The sequence below is a fragment of the Erpetoichthys calabaricus genome, chromosome 4, assembly GCF_900747795.2.
Source record: "Erpetoichthys calabaricus chromosome 4, fErpCal1.3, whole genome shotgun sequence".
Taxonomy (NCBI): domain Eukaryota; kingdom Metazoa; phylum Chordata; class Cladistia; order Polypteriformes; family Polypteridae; genus Erpetoichthys; species Erpetoichthys calabaricus.
Genome location: NC_041397.2, coordinates 277,068,385 through 277,087,071, shown reverse-complemented (window position 1 = coordinate 277,087,071; position 18,687 = coordinate 277,068,385). Strand labels below are relative to the sequence as shown.

General features: G+C 37.8%; 1 protein-coding gene across 1 annotated transcript; it reads right to left on the bottom strand.

The window, feature by feature from the left end:
• Positions 1-547: 547 nt before the first annotated feature.
• Positions 548-17,003, bottom strand: LOC127525803 (transcription elongation factor A N-terminal and central domain-containing protein). Its single transcript, XM_051927237.1, has 2 exons — positions 16,891-17,003; positions 548-1,851 (listed from the first exon to the last, which is right to left on the bottom strand). Exon 2 carries the CDS (start codon positions 1,838-1,840, stop codon positions 683-685), a length of 1,158 nt encoding a protein of 385 aa, XP_051783197.1. The 5' UTR covers positions 1,841-1,851; positions 16,891-17,003; the 3' UTR covers positions 548-682.
• Positions 17,004-18,687: the final 1,684 nt, after the last annotated feature.

Sequence of the window (18,687 nt, the reverse complement as noted above, 5' to 3'; positions counted from 1 at the left end):
GCAGCAAACCCGCATCATCACAGTCACTTGTAAAAATAATGAAAAAAGAACAATGCTCCTGTTCACAAGGGCTCTTACCTGAATATAACACAAAAGAAACAGTAAAATAAACAACCCTTCAAGAAAAAGGAAAAACCGCTTTAGCACAGCCCACAAGGAGTTAATACAGCTCATCCTCAAATAAAGTATTTCAAAAGCTTCTGACCTGCAGCCAATTACTGAGTCATTACAATATTCCTTAGGAGACTAGCCCTTCTCTTCAGGGTACTCTCACATATGTTTGAGATTGATCAACTTCTTTTAACAGCGTCAGGGCACATGTTCATCGCAGTTTCCAATCCTGAATATACTCACACTCTCATGAAGCCAATTCCGGTGTTTTGAGATGTGGGTGAAACCTGGTGTACCTGGAGGAAACATCCAAACTATACATTGATAGTGACCAGGCATGGGATTCAAACCCAGGATGAAGTATCCATGAGGCAGCAGCAATAACCACTAAGCCAATGTGCCACCCTCTTTGGAATGAAAACACAAAGATTAGGTGTTTATAAGTCAAACACTTATGTTTATTGCATTTATAGTGCTTTTAAGTTGTTAACAGTATGGATAATCTATTATACAATCAGATAGTTTAAAATATGTTGTATATTAAACATATCTTGCCTTGTTTCAGTGAAGGCTACAAACATATCCAGCCATTATTGTACCACTTCTCTCCACATTCATTGCATGTGACAAACGTCATCATCTGTTCATCAGGGTTCCCTGTCTTTACCCAGCTTGGAAGGAACAGAGTGCCCCTGTTAATGACAGTCACACTGCAGTCAAAGTTTTCACACCGCCTGCACTTCACTTTATTTGTCCTTGTTCCTTCAACCCCCTGGGGAATCTGGTGTTCATTAATGCCATGTTTTGTGTATGTAGCTCTAAGTTGCTTCAATTCGTCACATGCCATTTCATCCACAGACATCTCAGCAAATGACTTGGGGCTCAGCTGGCCACAGAGCAAGCTTTGACGTAAGTGAGGAGTTCTGGGGTTTTTTAAATTAGCAATTTTACTTCTTATGCAAGCTTTATACTTTTTATCATTATTTCCATGAAGGTTAAAAATATTTTGTTCAATCTTTATTGACATATCTTGAATTTTTGTGACATCAGCCTCTTCGGAAGCAATAGCCTGGAAGATCAACTCAGCACACTTAGATCGTAATAGGCTATTTTCAAATTTCATAGTAGAGACATCATTAATAGTAGGTAGAGCTTCTGCTGGAATTATAGCTTGTGACATCAACTCAATGTGATGAGATGCAGAGACCACACTATCTTTTAAAATGTTTTCAACTGGCTGTTTATTCTCTTCATCTTTAACTCCAGAACACAACATTTTCTCAGGATGGAAACACTTCTGCTCAGAAGTGAAGCAGACCTCATCATGATGATGAACAAGAGTGCAAACTGAACTGCCAATGTTATGAATGATGTCCCCTGATCCACTGTCAGATGATTTTCCTACAGGATTTGTGTGTGTGTCTTGCATGCCATCTCCCATAACACAGAATTTATTTTCATTTTGGTAAGATATCTGGTGTAAAGTGTTGTTAAAGAGTTTTTTCCACTTCGACAATAATGATTTTGCTTTCCTTTTCAAAAAGACATCACTGCATGTCCTGAGCACATGATACAAAGCCTTGACAATATTGGTTTCCTGCAGTTGTGCTAATGTTAAATGGGCCTTTTCAATATCTTCTAGCAAAACCAATATATTGTTGGGATTGTTTTCACCAAGCTGCTTTTCAATGGAGTAAGCCAGGTTTGATATTTCTTTAGTGTCAGGCATGGCTTCGTGACCTATTAAAAATAAGACTACAATTAAGATCCAAACACACACAATCTTTTATTAAAAGTTTAGGGTCATTCTCCTTGTTTTGCTAAACTGCTGTGATAGCCCTGCAGCCCATCAAATATATGTCTATCCTTCTGCAGGTCTAGGGCCTAGAAGCACTGAAATTGATAATTTGGTAACGAAAACAGATACACTCCACATTTTTGTGTTTTCCTTAAACTGCAGGTTTTCTCTCATTAACACTTCTAATGCTGAATTATTGCTGATATAAATTCACCATCATACAATTTACATCCAGTTCAGGGTCAGAGGACCAGAGTTTATGCTGGTAGCATCAGGTGCAAGTCAGGAGCCAGATGTAGACTTGGATCCATAACAGAATCCACTCATTCACATAACAACAGTTACTCCTACCGGGCCAGTTTAAAAAACTCAAATTAACCTAATATGTATCTTTTCATTTTCTGATAAGGGAATAAAAGTTGACTGCCTAGAAAAAAGTCCAGACAGACACAAATAGAAAGTGACAACTGTATCCAGGGAGTGTCGTGCCCTGTATATGAATAAAGGCAATAAATATATAAACACATAAACCTGTGCAATCCTGTTGCATTGTAAAGTTACCTTTATGGTATAAGGCATTGTTCATTATCTTACCTTTTGATAAACATAGGTGTGCCTCTATTTGCCTCAAATATATGGAATAGTACTAATGGCAGTGCACAAAGTTACATTAATACATCTCAGTAACACAGAACTCTAGGCAGAAATTCGACACAAGTTAATAGCGCAAAAACATCTTACAATTTTGTTGATTTTTTTTTTTCTGCAACAAAAACGTATTGTAGTTTAGCTGCAAAAGTTATAAAGTGAAAAAAGACACAAGTTAATAGCGCAAAAACATCTTACAATTTTGTTGATTTTTTTTTTTCTGCAACAAAAACGTATTGTAGTTTAGCTGCAAAAGTTATAAAGTGAAAAAAGTATAACTGTCAAATACCTCTTATATTTAGCACTTTATTAAATGACTGTTTCTAAGTGGGATTTTTCATATATAATAAACTAAAACACTCTTATTTTGGTATATTTCACATATAAAATAAAACTGGAACTTCGGCCTGTAAGACCCATATGTTGCAAGATCCCATGTCACATTCAGTATTATTAAGGTAAAAAGTCATTATTACTTCATGACTGTCAAATCTTTAATTTTTATCACCAAAGGTATACGTGTAAATAGTAATTACTGCCACATCATTAGGATCACAAAAGTCAACATAAAGAGCATGTTCCTCAGTATTATTTAAAAGTCTCAAATTATTTTTATATTATAAATGTTAAGATCAATCTGCTTATGTTAGCGATACCAATGCATGGAATTATTTTATTTTCATTTATTTATATTGAAAGAGTTGTTTGTTTGCTCTCCTTTGCATTGTCTGAATTATTCATTGTCTTTAAATTTAAGACTATTATGGTCAGAAGTATAAAAGGCACAGAAAGAAGTAACCTGGTTTCTCATAGCGCTCACATCCACAAGACTCAAGACACTGCATACAATTTGTTGCAAAAGAACCATATACTGTACTTTTGTCATTAGGCATGAAGTCCAAATTGCAAACCATAGGTTGGTTTACAACTGATTTTTTAGGGTGGAAGTTAGGAGGTCAGCAGGGAGATGGACTTCAAAAGCTTCCATAATCATTTCTGATTCCGAAAAACCATATCTGAAGTGGATATGTTATCTCAAAAAACTCAGCTCAATAAAACTAACTTGTACTGAATTTCATCCTCTTTTGTTTGTTATTTGTGGAAAAAACTTTTAACTTTATGAGCAATGTCATAACTTATGTATGTCATTCATTTATAAAGTGATATATTTTAGATTTCAGTAGTATAAAATGTAAGACGATTACATACAAGATTATCTGTTGTACTTAAAGGCCACCTCTAAATCTCCTGAGATGCTCACTAAAAACTTTTTATGAACTTTGTGACCTTTTAATTGGCACTAAGCAGGATACTCTGCTAAAAATCCAAAGACTATTGGTTAGCTAATACTGTAATTAGAAATGTTTCTTACAAATGATCAGACAAGTAAATATAACACTGAAATTACTGCTACCCTTTTTAGCATTACGTTTTGTTTGTGTTTGTGTCTGCATCTGAAAACAATTAAGGGAGCAAGTTCTATAGGAAAGGGTAGATTAAAAAAAGAAAATAAGTATTTAAAGTTATGGGAAAACACAAATAATTCTTAAACAAAAAAGACATTAAAACAAAAAAATGTGATCAATGAAAAGTTAAAATGAGCCACCATGAGTGAAACTCACTGGAATAAAAGGTCGTGTAGCCTTAGAGGTCTCCCCCGGACTGAACACACAAACTACCGCTCTAAGGTATACAGTATATAAAAATAAAAAAACACTGTTCCTAAAACAGGGCAGGTGTTGACAAAAAAAAGAGATGATTTTAAAACGTTTTTCTTACTTTGGCTGACATTTTCCCTGTAATCTATATTTAAATGTCACTTCTCACATTTACAAGAGCAGCCTGCATTATATTTAAGAGGATTCATCATATTCAGTTTTCTTTGACTATTTATGACTGCATTGAGCCATTCATTGCTGACAGAAGCAATTCTATTCAGCTTATTGTTATACAGTACAGTAGCCTATAAACAAGAACGTACAGCTTTCCTGCCATGGTTGGTTTCTGCATTGTTTTTGATGTTGTCAGCATTGTAAATACGAAAAAAAAAGAACACAAAAATACAAAATCACGCTAAACTTACCATACATGCACATAATTTTTTAAAAATATTAACTAGCAAACTAATAAATGTTATGTTTTTATTAAAGTCCTGCATTTTCAAGTTGAAGATTTTCCCCCCCGTATTAAATGTACTGTATATTAAATGCCACAAAAAATTGTGTTCTAAAGTGAACCTCTCTTTTTTTTCTTAATACATTATAAAAATACCTTGTCTATTCTTGCACCTTATGATAGGGCTTAAGGTAATCTGGGTCCAAAAATGAACAAAAGGCTTGAACTTACCAAATACGTAAATTTTTTAAGACAGGAACAGTATAGGATTTTAATCTGCGACATGAGATTGTACAAATATTGTAAGAGTGTTTCCATGTCACTTCAGAAAGGAATTTAAAAAAAGCAAACAAAGTGTTAGAGAGATTCAGCTATTTTAAAAGAAAACTGGCTCTTCACCTTATTTTGCCACATGTCTCTCACTCCGTGATAGCCTTTAACCTCCAATGACGAGCATGCACGCACTATTTTTGTTTACTTTCTGGATTTAGAATTAGCAGCTTTCATTTTAAAGCGGCAAAATGTCCAAGTATGAACACTAGGCTACATTTAGCAATATTACTGAACCGTTTTTGTTTGTGCCACAATATATTGTTGAAAAGGTCCAACGGACTAAAGAGGACAGCAGATATCATGTTTACCATAATGAAGTTGATGAAAACTATAAACACTTTGTTTTCTTAATTTATGTTCACCTCTCTGCGGTGGGTTGGCACCCTGCCCGGGATTGGTTCCTGCCTTGTGCCCTGTGTTGGCTGGGATTGGCTCCAGCAGATCCCTGTGACCCTGTGTTCAGATTCAGCGGGTTGGACAATGGATGGATGGATGGATGTTCACATCTTGGATATTAGCAGTTTGTAACCATTTTCTCAAAAGACAAAAACTGGTCTAAGCAGCTTCAGACACGCGTATGGTTTTATGTTGCTTATTTATGTCTGAACTACACACACAACGGCGGCTGTAAGCACAAACGAACAGGAAATGTACTGTTGCCTCAAGGAAAACAGTTCTATGAATCAGTGATAACCAGTAAGCCCGCGATTCTCGAAAGAATCGCAAATCCAAGAATGGCACTCACTTTCTGTTCCCTCCGATATGTGGAGGGATGCAATATCATGGAGGGTGGGTGCATCCTGGGATATTTTTTATTTAATTAAATAAACATATTTGTACCAAAGCGGTTTCTTTTGGAGCTGTGACTCATCTGGTTCTGGTGTTTCAGAAGCGCATTGTAGGCGCCTTCATTTATTGTTTTTATCCATGCAGTGTCTTTTTTGTTTTTCTATGGCTGTGTAGTCAGCTAGAAGTCTGCTGACGGCGGCGGATTCGCGTGCTGAAGTGACCATGGCGGCGGATCCGGGCATGGAGGGCTACATTACTAAACGAAGGTGGTATATGCGGTGGTGTGGGCAGTCTTCTGTGGTTGTGTCGTTAGGTAGAAGTCGTTTACTGTTAGGAATCATAATCCAACTTACTTTTAATACTGAATTACCGTCATGTGATTCAAATATGCCACACTGACTGCTGGCACAGTAGATTAGAGCAAGTTTAGTTTACATGTTGTGTTGTTTGGGCGCCACGTACTGACTCTGGGAAGTACGGGCTCGGTTTTGTATTACTAATCAGTGCGCTCTTTCCATTTGGAGCCATGACTCCTTTGCCTCTGCTGTGTCAGAAGCGCGTTGTCGGCGCGGTCTCGTTTTTGTTTTTCTGTGGCTGTGTCGTTAGGTAGACGTCGTTTACTGTTAGGTATCATAATCCAACTTACTTTTAATACTGAATTACCGTTATGTGATTCAAATATGTGTTGTTTGGGCACCACCTACTGACCCTGGGGCGCTGAGGCGCAGTGCGCATGCGCGTCAGTGCGTCCGCTGTCCGAGGCACAGTGCGCATGCGCGTCGGTGCGTCCACCGTGCATAAATTAAACTGTCGTTTAGTAATATAGATAGAATTTGATTTTGTTATCAGAGGGATGGCTCATAAATGCAGGAGGCAAGTGTTCTTAAACTGAAACCTTTGCTGCTTCAAAGTAGACATATTTAGTAAGTTTAAGCCTGCAGTTCATGCTTGGATCTGGATTACCTTAAGCCCTATTGAATTTACAAGGCATTTTTAAAATTTATAAAAAAAAAATGCTTTTAGAACATAATTTTATGTCACAATTTAATATATACCATGACTGTGAAAAAAATAATTTGACTTGAAAAATGCAACATTTTCCCTTTAACTAAGTTGTCAGCAAATGTGTGCAGGAGTCATAATATCTCAAGAAGCATAACTATATTTTACAAAGACTAGGAGTCAGTTTCCTAAAATGTAGTGAATCACACTTGGCTCAAATATCTATGCTCTATTGACAAAGTATCTTAAAAAGGATGTATCAAAAAAACAAAAGGTTTTCTCACACTACCAAAGTAGTAAATTAATCACATGTTTATCGTAGGCCAGGATTCAATTTACCAAATAAACAATTTGATTGCAAATGGTGTAAACACTGGCAGAGTTATAAAAAGTTCAATGCTGAACAGAACAATGATTTACCTCAACACTGAGACGGAATTAAACATCTCTATCTTTCAAATAATATACAGTATAATTTAAACCGTTTTCAAGCTAGTTTTAATTCAATTCAGCATCTTAGCAACATTAAGCACAAGGAAGAAATAAACCTTTCCAGTCCAGTCTAATCCAGGGCATACTTTGCACCAACACTAACTCTCCTATACAGGTCCAATTTAAAGTCGCCCATTACCCTAATGTGCGTAACTTTAGAATGCAGGAGAAGAACCAAAATTAAAAGAGAAAAACCCATGCAGACACAGGGAGAGAGTGCAGATTCCACACATACAAGGATCAGGACAAGTTTAAAACCCAGTGTTCTAGAGTAGTACCTAGCAGCAGTAATTTTGGTCTCATGTGGTTAAGCATAATATACAAAAATCTTACCTCAAAATATTTCAAACATTCCGAATTTTCTCAAAATACGCAAAGAGCAGTGAAAACAATAGCTGTATTACTACAAAGGGCTAAACTTGTTATAACTCAAAAATAAAACATCTTTCAACTAGAAATTGATAAATGCAACTAATATATACTTTTTTGTACCAATAAACTCACAGGGACTATTGCCATTCTTTCAGAGACTAATAAAAATTTATAATTCAGCAGCATATGATTCAAGGCATGAAGTACTAAACAAATTATGCTGTTCATGGTATGCAAGCAGGTAATGCTTTCAAAAATTGTCAATGATGGAAAGCATAATTCACTGAAAGTAAAATTCTATTGCATCTTCATATGTGTCAAGATTAGCAGATACTTCACAGATAAAAATAATGAAACAACAAACTACCAAATAGAACTTTCTTCAACTCCCCTCCACAGTCCTTGATGTGGATGATGGTAGAACAAATAGCCAATCTCTAACAAATTAAACTCTATGCCTTTTTTATTTTACATATAACTGAGTGGTACGAAGGTTTAAGAAAAAAGTAACATCTTTGGGTGGAGTATTCGTGGCTCTGAGGCTAGGGATCTGCACTGGCAATCAGAAGGTTGCCGGTTTGAATCCCGAAAATGCCAAAAGAGACTTTAACCTGCAATTGCTTAGCGCTTTGAGTAGTGAGAAAAGCACTATATAAATGCAAAGAATTACAGTAATCCCTTGCTATATCGCGCTTCGACTTTCGCGGCTTCACTCTATCGCGGATTTTATATGTAAGCATATTTAAATATATATCGCAGATTTTTTGCTGGTTCGCGGATTTCTGCGGACAATGGGTCTTTTAATTTCTGGTACATGCTTCCTCAGTTGGTTTGCCCAGTTGATTTCATACAAGGGACGCTAATGGCAGATGGCCGAAAAGCTACCCAACCAGAGCCCGTATTACGTATTAAATAAAACTCCTGAAATATATTGTGAGCATGGGGGGCTGTTCGCACCCCTAGAGGATACGGCTGCTCCTCAAAAAATGCTGAAAGACTACCTTCACATTGCTGCCATCCTTGCTGGGCTTACATGTGGCTGCTTTTTCAAGCGATATGCTTCCTGCACGGTGCTTCGCATACTTAAAAGATCAAACAGCGCGTATTGATTTTTGATTGTTTACTTTTCTCTCTCTCTTGCTCTGACATTCTCTGCTCCTGATGGAGGGGGTGTGAGGAGGGGGGCTGTTCGCACCCCTAGACGATACGGACGCTCATCTAAAAATGCTGAAAGATTATCTTCACATTGCTCCCTTCCGGCTTTGTCAAGCGACATGCTTCCCACACGGTGCTTCGCATACTTCAAAGCTTGAACGGCACGTATTGATTTTTGATTGTTTGTTTTTCTCTGTCTCTCTCACTCTCTCTGACATTTTCTGCTCCTGACGGAGGGGGTGTGAGCAGAGAGGCTGTTCGCATACTGGCCTAGAGGATACGGATGCTCCTCTAAAAAATGCTGAAAGACTACCTTCACTTTGTTCTCTTCCTTGCAGCTGCTTTATACGGGGGTGCTTCGCATACTTAAAAGCCAAACAGCCCTATTGATTTTTGATTGTTTGCTTTTTTTCTCTCTCTCTCTCTGACATTCTCTGCTCCTGAAGCGCACTCCTTTGAAGAGGAAGATATGTTTGCATTCTTTTAATTGTGAGACGGAACTGTCATCTCTGTTTTGTCATGGAGCACAGTTTAAACTTTTGAAAAAGAGACAAATGTTTGTTTGCAGTGTTTGAATAAAGCTCCTGTCTCTCTACAACCTCCTGTGTTTCTGTGCAAATCTGTGACCCAAGCATGACAATATAAAAATAACCATATAAACATATGGTTTCTACTGCGCGGATTTTCACCTTTCGCGGGGGGTTCTGGAACGCAACCCCCACGATGGAGGAGGGATTACTGTACATAGACGTGGTATCAGAATGAGAGAATACAATGTGAGAGTTTCAAATGCATATATACTAGCATCTATGCTATCATATCAAATTTCAAAAGAGCAATATTAAATTTTAAAAAATAGATACGAAATTTCAAAAGCGCAATATCAAATTTTAAACACTTGATATCGAATGTTAAAAGCATGATATCAAATTTCAAAAGCTTGATATCAGATTTTAAATAGTGATATGGAATAATAAGCCCTATATCTTTGCACCCGTCCCTAAACCACGTATTGGAACGCAACCCCGCGATGGAGGAGGGATTACTGTATTTGTCATTCTTGCATTTTGTATCATGGAGTATGACTGGCATCTTGATGAACCATACTATTAGCCAGCTGCTCAAATAACTCTATATTCATGCTTATATCTCTTTTTTTTTTTTTTTTTTGTGACCTCACAGCCTCGTGTTTGGCTTGACACTCAAGATGTCACAAATGGAGTTCTCTTTCATGCCATAATGGAGTATAGCACTGTGTTTTGCAATCGAAACAATTACTGTGGAGAACATATCAGTTTGCGCAGGCATTCATCTGTCTTTGATGCATGTGCATTCTGTATCCTGTACTTCATGCTAAACAGACGGTGCTGATGTATCTCCTTTCTGTCATGTCACCCTCTCAAGCAATTTGCCTTAACAAAGACGTGAACCAGGATAACTTCATGTAAGTTGTTGCTACTCACGTTTTTTGCTTCAACAGTGCATGCCATAACCTTTCAATTATGCAGAAAATTAACATTTAACCTCCTTAGTGTTACATTTTTTTGTGAAAAAACTTGTAAAAAGCATTGCATTTTTTGGCTTGAAAAAATTACATTTATTAAATCTAATCTTTCTACTGTAAAGCATGCAAAACACAAAGTACAAGTCAGAAGTGTAGAAAGTATGATACAAATCATAATAATAAGGAAAAACAGTAATATTAATAAAAATAATGCGAATACTGTATCCATCCATCCATTGTCCAACCCGCTGAATCCGAACACAGGGTCACGGGGGTCTGCTGGAGCCAATCCCAGCCAACACAGGGCACAAGGCAGGAACCAATCCCGGGCAGGGTGCCAACCCACCGCAGGACACACACCAACACACCCACACACCAAGCACACACTAGGGCCAATTTAGAATCGCCAATCCACCTAACTTGCATGTCTTTGGACTGTGGGAGGAAACCGGAGCGCCTGGAGGAAATCCATGCAGACACGGGGAGAACATGCAAACTCCAGGCAGGGAGGACCCGGGAAGCGAACCCAGCTCTCCTAACTGCGAGGCAGCAGCGCTACCACTGCGCCACCGTGCCGCCCTGCTAATACTGTATATACTGTCAAAATATGTCATTTGTGTGAAGCACCGTCAAATATAAAATCCAGTGTCACAGTAGGGACAACAGTAGTGTGATTCCTGGCAGATTTTCTTTGTAGACTGATCAGCTTTTGAACAGAACACTGCACAGCTGCGATTGACACATGCATCACTTTCGGATTCATCAGAATCATTTTCGGATTCACTGTGTTTCAATTCCATTGCCTGAAGACAGATTCACCTCGTCATCACTTCTCATATCACTGTCATGAGTGTGCAACGCCTGAGCTGCTAAAAAACATGTCTTATGAGATTCCATAATGAGGCTAGGAGAAGAAGTGTCTGCACCATTGTCTGGGTAATACTCAGGCCTGTCACTTACACAAGACATGCCTATACGATTTTCTGAGCCACGCTAGGCACTAATGCTGTTGCCACTTTTACAGCCCGAGTGGCACTTGGGTATAATTCTAAGGAGGTTAAAGGTGTTATTTGTCTTATTCTCATTAAAGAAAAAATACTTGCTAGATGTACTTTAAGGTCTTTTTGACATTACGCAAACAAGCATAAACTAGAATTCAAACATGATTTATAAGAAGAAGCGTTTCTTTTATGGGGATGATAGAGTCAGGTTTTCTTGAATATAACAATAGCCAAAATTTCAGGATGCACCATTTGCGAAAGGTATGGGGATATGCAGCCATATTATTAGGTAGACACTGGAAAATAGTGCCTTCCACATATGTGACCGTGGACCACTGGGGTGCGTACAGCCGTCCTAACCCCACACAGCACACCTTTATTTACAGGTGAGATAGCGCTTCCTTCATTCCCCACAACAGCGGATATGTTCACAACACCAAAGCACTGTCTTTCTCACCTGCTCTCCTTCTCACAGGCTTTACCCTTCTTCCTCCCGACTCTGACCCTTGAGTAATGGTGACTGGTCCCTTTTATAAGGCTTCCGGATGGACACCAGGACCCTCATGTATAAATGGTGCGTACGCACAAAAATGTTGTGTACTCCCATTTCCACGCTCACATTGCGATGTATAAAAACTAAACTTGGTGTAAAGCCACGCACATTTCACGCCAGCTCAATCCTTGTCGTATGCAGTTCTTTTGCAAACTGACGGCACCCAGCGTCAAAGCAGTACTTTTGTTCCAGTGTGGTTTCCCTTTCTTTTTTAGATCCACATCCCTGACGCGGTTTTATCAAATACACTGAAATTAACCGCATACTGTTTATTAGTTTAAGACATCTGATTGTAATTAATCTGTAACAATATAATGGTTCACGGAATAGCCAAACTATTCCAAATACCACAGCTGCTTTAGCGTTGTTACTCTCAAGTATTTATCCCACTGTATCTGAGTATGGAATCACAGCTCTACAGCAGTTGATCAGAAAGAGAATTATTGGTATACAGCATCAAGCACATGCTGACTCAGCCATGCACACATTCTATTGAACTGCTCTCATATGACAAACTCTTCAGAGCCTTTCAGACATCGCGGTTCAAAAACAGTCTCATCCCAAGAACTATAAATGCACTCAATCAGTCCATCAAGTGCTCCTTGTAGAACTGTTTGTACGTATTAGTATACAGTTACCTCACTGTAAACTTGCGATACAGTTATAATGTTGCACAACCTGAGCCACATTATAAAGCATGTATTTACATATGATGACAGTATCATTTTTAAGATGAAATGCAGCAAAATATGTTTATTACATTATACAGATAAAATGTTAACATCATTTAAATAATCTATATTGTTAATAATTAAACATGTGAGGACACGGTGTCGCAGTGCTAGCAACGAGCTGGTGCCCTGTTCAGGAATTTTTCCTGGCTCAAGCTGTATTCTTGCTGGGACTGGCGCGACACTGGATGGATAGAATAATTAAACATGTACTACGAAGATATTTCAATGTTCCTTAAAAGTTTTGAAGAATCAGTGTTCTAAGCTTACAGATGGCTTGACATCTATTACAGAGCTGATTGAGTGGCGATTGGGTACTTGGAGAAAGAAAAGGAAGGACGGGAATTGCTTAGAACGTTTGAAAGAGACAGTACTGCTGTAGTAAATTATTTCATCGATGGTCACGCACGGCACAGCAAGCATCTTGCGGGAGGCAGGAACAATCTGTGGACAGGGCGCCAGCTCATCACTATCACTGCGCCACAGTGATCCCATGTTTGATAACATGCTTTAATTCCTATCATCATGAAAATGATAACAAGTTTACATCTCAGTATTTAAATTATTCAGAGAGCTCTAATATCACAAATGTAATTTGCCTTTTCTCTGTACCCTAATAAGTTTCCATATGACTTTCAGATGGTGGGCTACGACTCGCCTTTTCACGGCGACATTGATATCTGACAACTTCTTTTTTATTTCTGGCACTGTGCGACTTTGTGAACTTGAACTTTTGAGTTTCTCCAACACTCTATGTCACTCGATCAACTTCCTTTTGTTGTTTATACCACTGTTTAAACCAACAAATAGTACGTTTTTCCTTGCCGCCACTTGGTATTCGCTGAAATTCTTCTATTTCACCCCGTGTTTTTGCCATTGTCTTTTCACAAAACACTGAGCTTAAGGGCTATTTACACTGATCTGCATATTCAAACAGGTGTAATTCTGGGAGGAGTTGGGAAGTGGCAGCAGGCACGTTTACGTGCGTTACTTTTCACACAGACCAGTATTTGTGTAGTGGAAGAACGTGGAAATTGGCGTACGCATAGATTCATGTGTCTGGATTTTTTTGTGCGTGCGCACATTTCTGCTTTTGTCCGTAAGCCTTTAATGTGAATTCTAAGCACGGCATTATGCATCAGGCCCCAGGTGTCCAACAACCTTCTACTGGCAGCACTTCCTGGTGTGGCAGAAGTGCTGCCAAACAGGGCCCTGTAAACGTCCAGGCGTCCCCTGGTGGTGGCCACAGGCCCCAGCAGGGTTGAGCTTCCATGCTCCAAACCCATGGCCTACAGTAAGCCAAGGCTGCATTCTATCAGTTCGGGGGGAGAAACTGACCTAAAAATACTCTCTCGCCCGGTCCTTCCATTGTCGGAGTGTCCCAGCCGGGTAAGGGCTCTGGCCATCCGCCACAGTGACTTAACAGTTAAAACTAACTGAACTAACACATGAAATTTCAGAGCTTCTTTTTTGGTATCTACTACCATCCATCTAGTTTCTTAACTTACTTAATCCAATCATCAACAAATCATAGGATCATAAGTGACTGGAACATATCGCAATATAATTTTTACAGAGCTGCAAACATATATTTGCCTATTATTTACGTTAAAGGGCAGGTACAATCAATAATTAATTCCTGATCAATCTATGTGATAACGTAATTATGTAAATTGATATTGGTAATGTAAAATATACATCAGATAATTAAACACATATACAAGTCTGATGAAAATAGATTTAGTAAATATTCCTGAAATTATTTAGTAAATAATGTTACTAAACACATTAACATGAATGAAAGCAAAGAGCTTGTGGCCTTTCTCCAAATAGACATAATCTGCAAACTTATAATAAAGTAAGGTATACAAAAATAAAACTGTGGAATAAACACACACACAACATAAAGTAAAAATAAAGAGAAGAATGAAAATCTTTCTACCCTGCCAGGCTTCCCTTAATAGGTTTGGTTACACTGGTCAGTGTCCTTATTCACTCGCCCACCTCTAAGTGCCTCCAAAGCATAATCGATCTAATTTTGTCACCCTATTTTGCTCTCATATTCAACTTAATTACAAAGATTAGCGGTGTATGTTTCATAAATACTTGCCATGGATAGCAGACATGGTAGTTTGGTGCTCCACTTTTTGTCTGTCTTTTTGCATTAAAGTTCGCTGTCACCATGCAAAGTCATATAACATACACACGGGAAGGGCTTCTGAATATTGGTTGCAGTGTGCCACCTGATGTGACTCCAGATATTACAACTATTGTATATCCGTGGATCTTACAACTCTGTTGATCACAGGTGCTCATGCAGATTAACAGGTAGCCCTTCAGAGGTGGACCAGAGGCAGTACAGCTGGCATCCTGGTTCGATTCAGGAAGAGAGGACTGCTGCAACCACTCCCTAGAATATGTCTATCTAACGTGAGCTCGCTGGCAAACAAAGTCGGTGAATTGCAGCTGTTAATACATACTAAAACGGATTTGTTTTTTACTTGCTCTGTGCTTTACTGCAACGTGGCTGAATGACTCTATTCCTGATTCTGCAAAGGACTTACTAAACTTCACACTGTATCAAACAGACCGCGTTACCAATCTCTGAAACAAAACAAAGGGCGGAGAAGTGTGTTTCTACATTAATCAACGTTGGTGTAATAATGTGGTAGTTCTTTTTAAATCAGCTCAACATGAGTTTTCCTCAGTAATTTTAGCTTGTGTTTACCTCTGCTCTTGTGCTAATGCTCAAAAAGTGCATTGGTGACTCACTGGTGTAATCACTGAGATTGAAGAAGAAAACCCGGACTAGCAAATCATTATTTTGGGTGATTTCTAAAAATCAACAGAAAATAAAATGCCCTACCAGAGATGGAAATATTCTAAATCACTTTATGCAGCTACTAAGGATGCTTACCATGCCTTCTGCCGTGCCCTCCTTGGTAATTCTGACCATTCTATGATTCAACTTATGCCTGCTTACAAACAAAAGCTGAAAACTACTTTTCATCTACTTTTTCAACTACTTTTACTTTCAGTAAAATGAAGTTAGAAAGTGAACTAGCAAGCCAATATATGAGCTTCAGGACTGCTTTGCCTGTACAGACCAGATTGCCTTCAAAACTACCACCTCCCATATACACTGATACTGTAACTTTATATATTAATTTTTGTGAAGATTATATCCATTCTGACCTCATCTGTAACTGTCTGGTTTGGTGCTGCCTCTGTTCAGGCTAAGGCCAATCTGCAACACATTATCAAAGCCTGTGAAAGAATCATAGGCTGTAACTTACTGCATACTGAATCTGATATGAGTTCAGTGTAAGGAAGAGGGCCACAAAGATCACTGCTGATCTGACTCACCCAGGGCATCACCCGTTCAAAAGACTTCCCTGGCGAACATCTTTGTGCAGTGAAAGCTAAAACAACACATCACCTAAACAGTTTTTTCCCCATGAGCAGTTATTTTTACTAATCAGGTCTGTGGGTCTACTCACTATCTATATATACCTGCACACTAGACTGCCTGGACATTTTAATCCTATTATTTGTTTATTTTTTGCATTGCCCTTGTATGCTGTATCATATTTGATCATTTTATATTTTATCTAGAATATTTAAATTTTATATTTAGTGCTGTCCTTGTATGTTGCACCAATACTATCAAGACAAATTTCTAGTACACATTAGTGTACCTGGCCAATAAAATGGATTCTGGAAAAATATGTTTATTACAGAGGGTGCCTGTTGTACCAAATGGGTATGATGTTATTTATTTTACATGTATTATGGAAGTTAGTTTAAAGCAAACACGTTTGACAGTGCAGTATGTGAATTGATTCGGTATATTAGGTATACAATATGCTTAAAGATCTTAATAAACTTTCATTATCATATTTTAAAAAGTCATTGTTAAAAACGTCATTATTTACTCCTTAAAGCCTCTAGTATTTTAACTTTACTGTAAGGTGAATGCAGTTCAGTACATTGTAGATTAATGTCAGTACTAGACGTCAGCAGATGTTTAGTATTTTAATACACCGCATATAGGATTCCGGAAATAAGAAACACTTGTTTAAACTACAAAAACAAAACAATAAATATATATATATATATATATATATATATATATATATATATATAAACACACTGTAGCCGCCTCAGTTGTTGGGCTAGCTATTGAACTTGGTATTATGCTACTCAATACCCATTTTAAGAACTTTATCTTACAAACTACACGTCCTATTTATATTGCTGCTTATGTTTATGAAGGAGCTACTCACCGTATGCCTTAAATATTCATTGAACATATACTAATTTACAAGCTTCACATATTTCATATCGCACCTCCTCCTCTGGAGCTCGCCATGATTGTTGATTTTCTGCCCGATCGTCACTCGTGACGTACCACGCCAAACGCGAAAACCGCGAGAAGAGAAAATGATTGACGGATGACCACGCCCACACTGAAGCCAATTTTACTCTAGGTTGTCGCTACAGTACAATTGTATCTCTTTCTCGTTGGGAAGCCCCGCTCATCAACATGTCTTGATGGGAATGGGAGATGCCTGTAGTATTAAAATCTCTCGAAAACTCTCTTATGTTATTTTAACATTAATGTTTAATTGATATATAATAAAAAACTACAGGTCAGTCAAAAGTATTTAAAAAATGAATCTTTAGAAAAAATGAAGAATTTTATTGATTATTAGAATTTCATATTTATTTAGCTACTTCATTAACGTTTCGATATTTTGTTGGATTTAAGCGCAAAATTGTTTAAATGTCTGTGTGCATATGATTTTTTATTTTGTGTATACATGTTTGAATAATTACAAAAAGCTCCGCGGCTATTTGCAAACAAGAGCTAGTAAGTTCAATTTGGTAATTCCTAGATTTTTATTAAGAACCGGTACTACACAGGTAAGCCAATGTGCCACATATTTTGTAAAATCTAAAACAAAAAAGTAAAGTGATTTCCCACCTTTTTTCATTTCATTTTATTTTGATGCAGACCAAATTAAAAAATGAAAAACGGTTTCCTCCATTAGGTAACATCCCATAGTAAAATGTGACTACTCAAAGGTTGATCTTTGATGGCTCATGAGACTTAAATGAGATTCTCATTTATATTTCATTTAAACATCAACTTTGTCACAGATATGTTTCACCCTAAAATTCCTTAGGAGAAATAGCTTTATGCAAAAAGGAGACATGAAATACACCTAACGTAAAAAGAGCCAAAATTGAGAATTTGAAAAGCATGTTATATTTTGTGAAATCTCTTTGTAATGTTGTTGTAATCTCTTTTAAGACTTCATATTGTTTGCTTATTATTTGGCTGATACATTTGTCCAAGATGAATTACAACATATGAAATATGATTGGTTACATTTTTTTATATTTCCAGTTGGAGTACAGGCAGGTGAAGTAACTTGCTCATAGTTACATGTGTCAGAAGTGGCACTTGCCTGCCTTACCTTCCTGAATAAGTATGATGTAATCAGAGCATAGCAGTTTAAATTAGATCAACTAATAAAAGTATTCAAAAGCATGGACTACAGTTTTGTGAGCGTAATAAAGCGTTTTATTACCACAAACAACTGTCCATCAGGGCCATGTTAACAGCATTATAGGCCCCCAGGCAAAGCAATGCACTGGGCCCCTACCTATACAATCACTCAGCAAGTCACAACATACGTTGATTCGTGTGGGGCTCCCAGGCAACTGCCCAGCATGCCCAAGCGTTAAGACGGCCCTGCGGTCCATACATTTCACCATGTATTACTGAGCATGCAATGCAAATATTTTCAAATTGCAAAAAAATGTCAAGACACTAATTGGGAGATTTGCATGTGCCCCTTGCCACTTTGCTGAGATCTCTGCTGAAACTCACTTAAGAGGAGACACTTGTGAGACTACCTGGGTATTTTTTCTCAGGAGAAAATTTGCGAAGCATCAGATAAAAGAACTTGCCTCCTTTTAATTTCTTTCTGATCTCAATGTTGTTTAGGAGAAACCAAAAAAGATATTAAGGAGATCTCTTTTTTGATTTTACATTCCTATGGGATTTCATTACA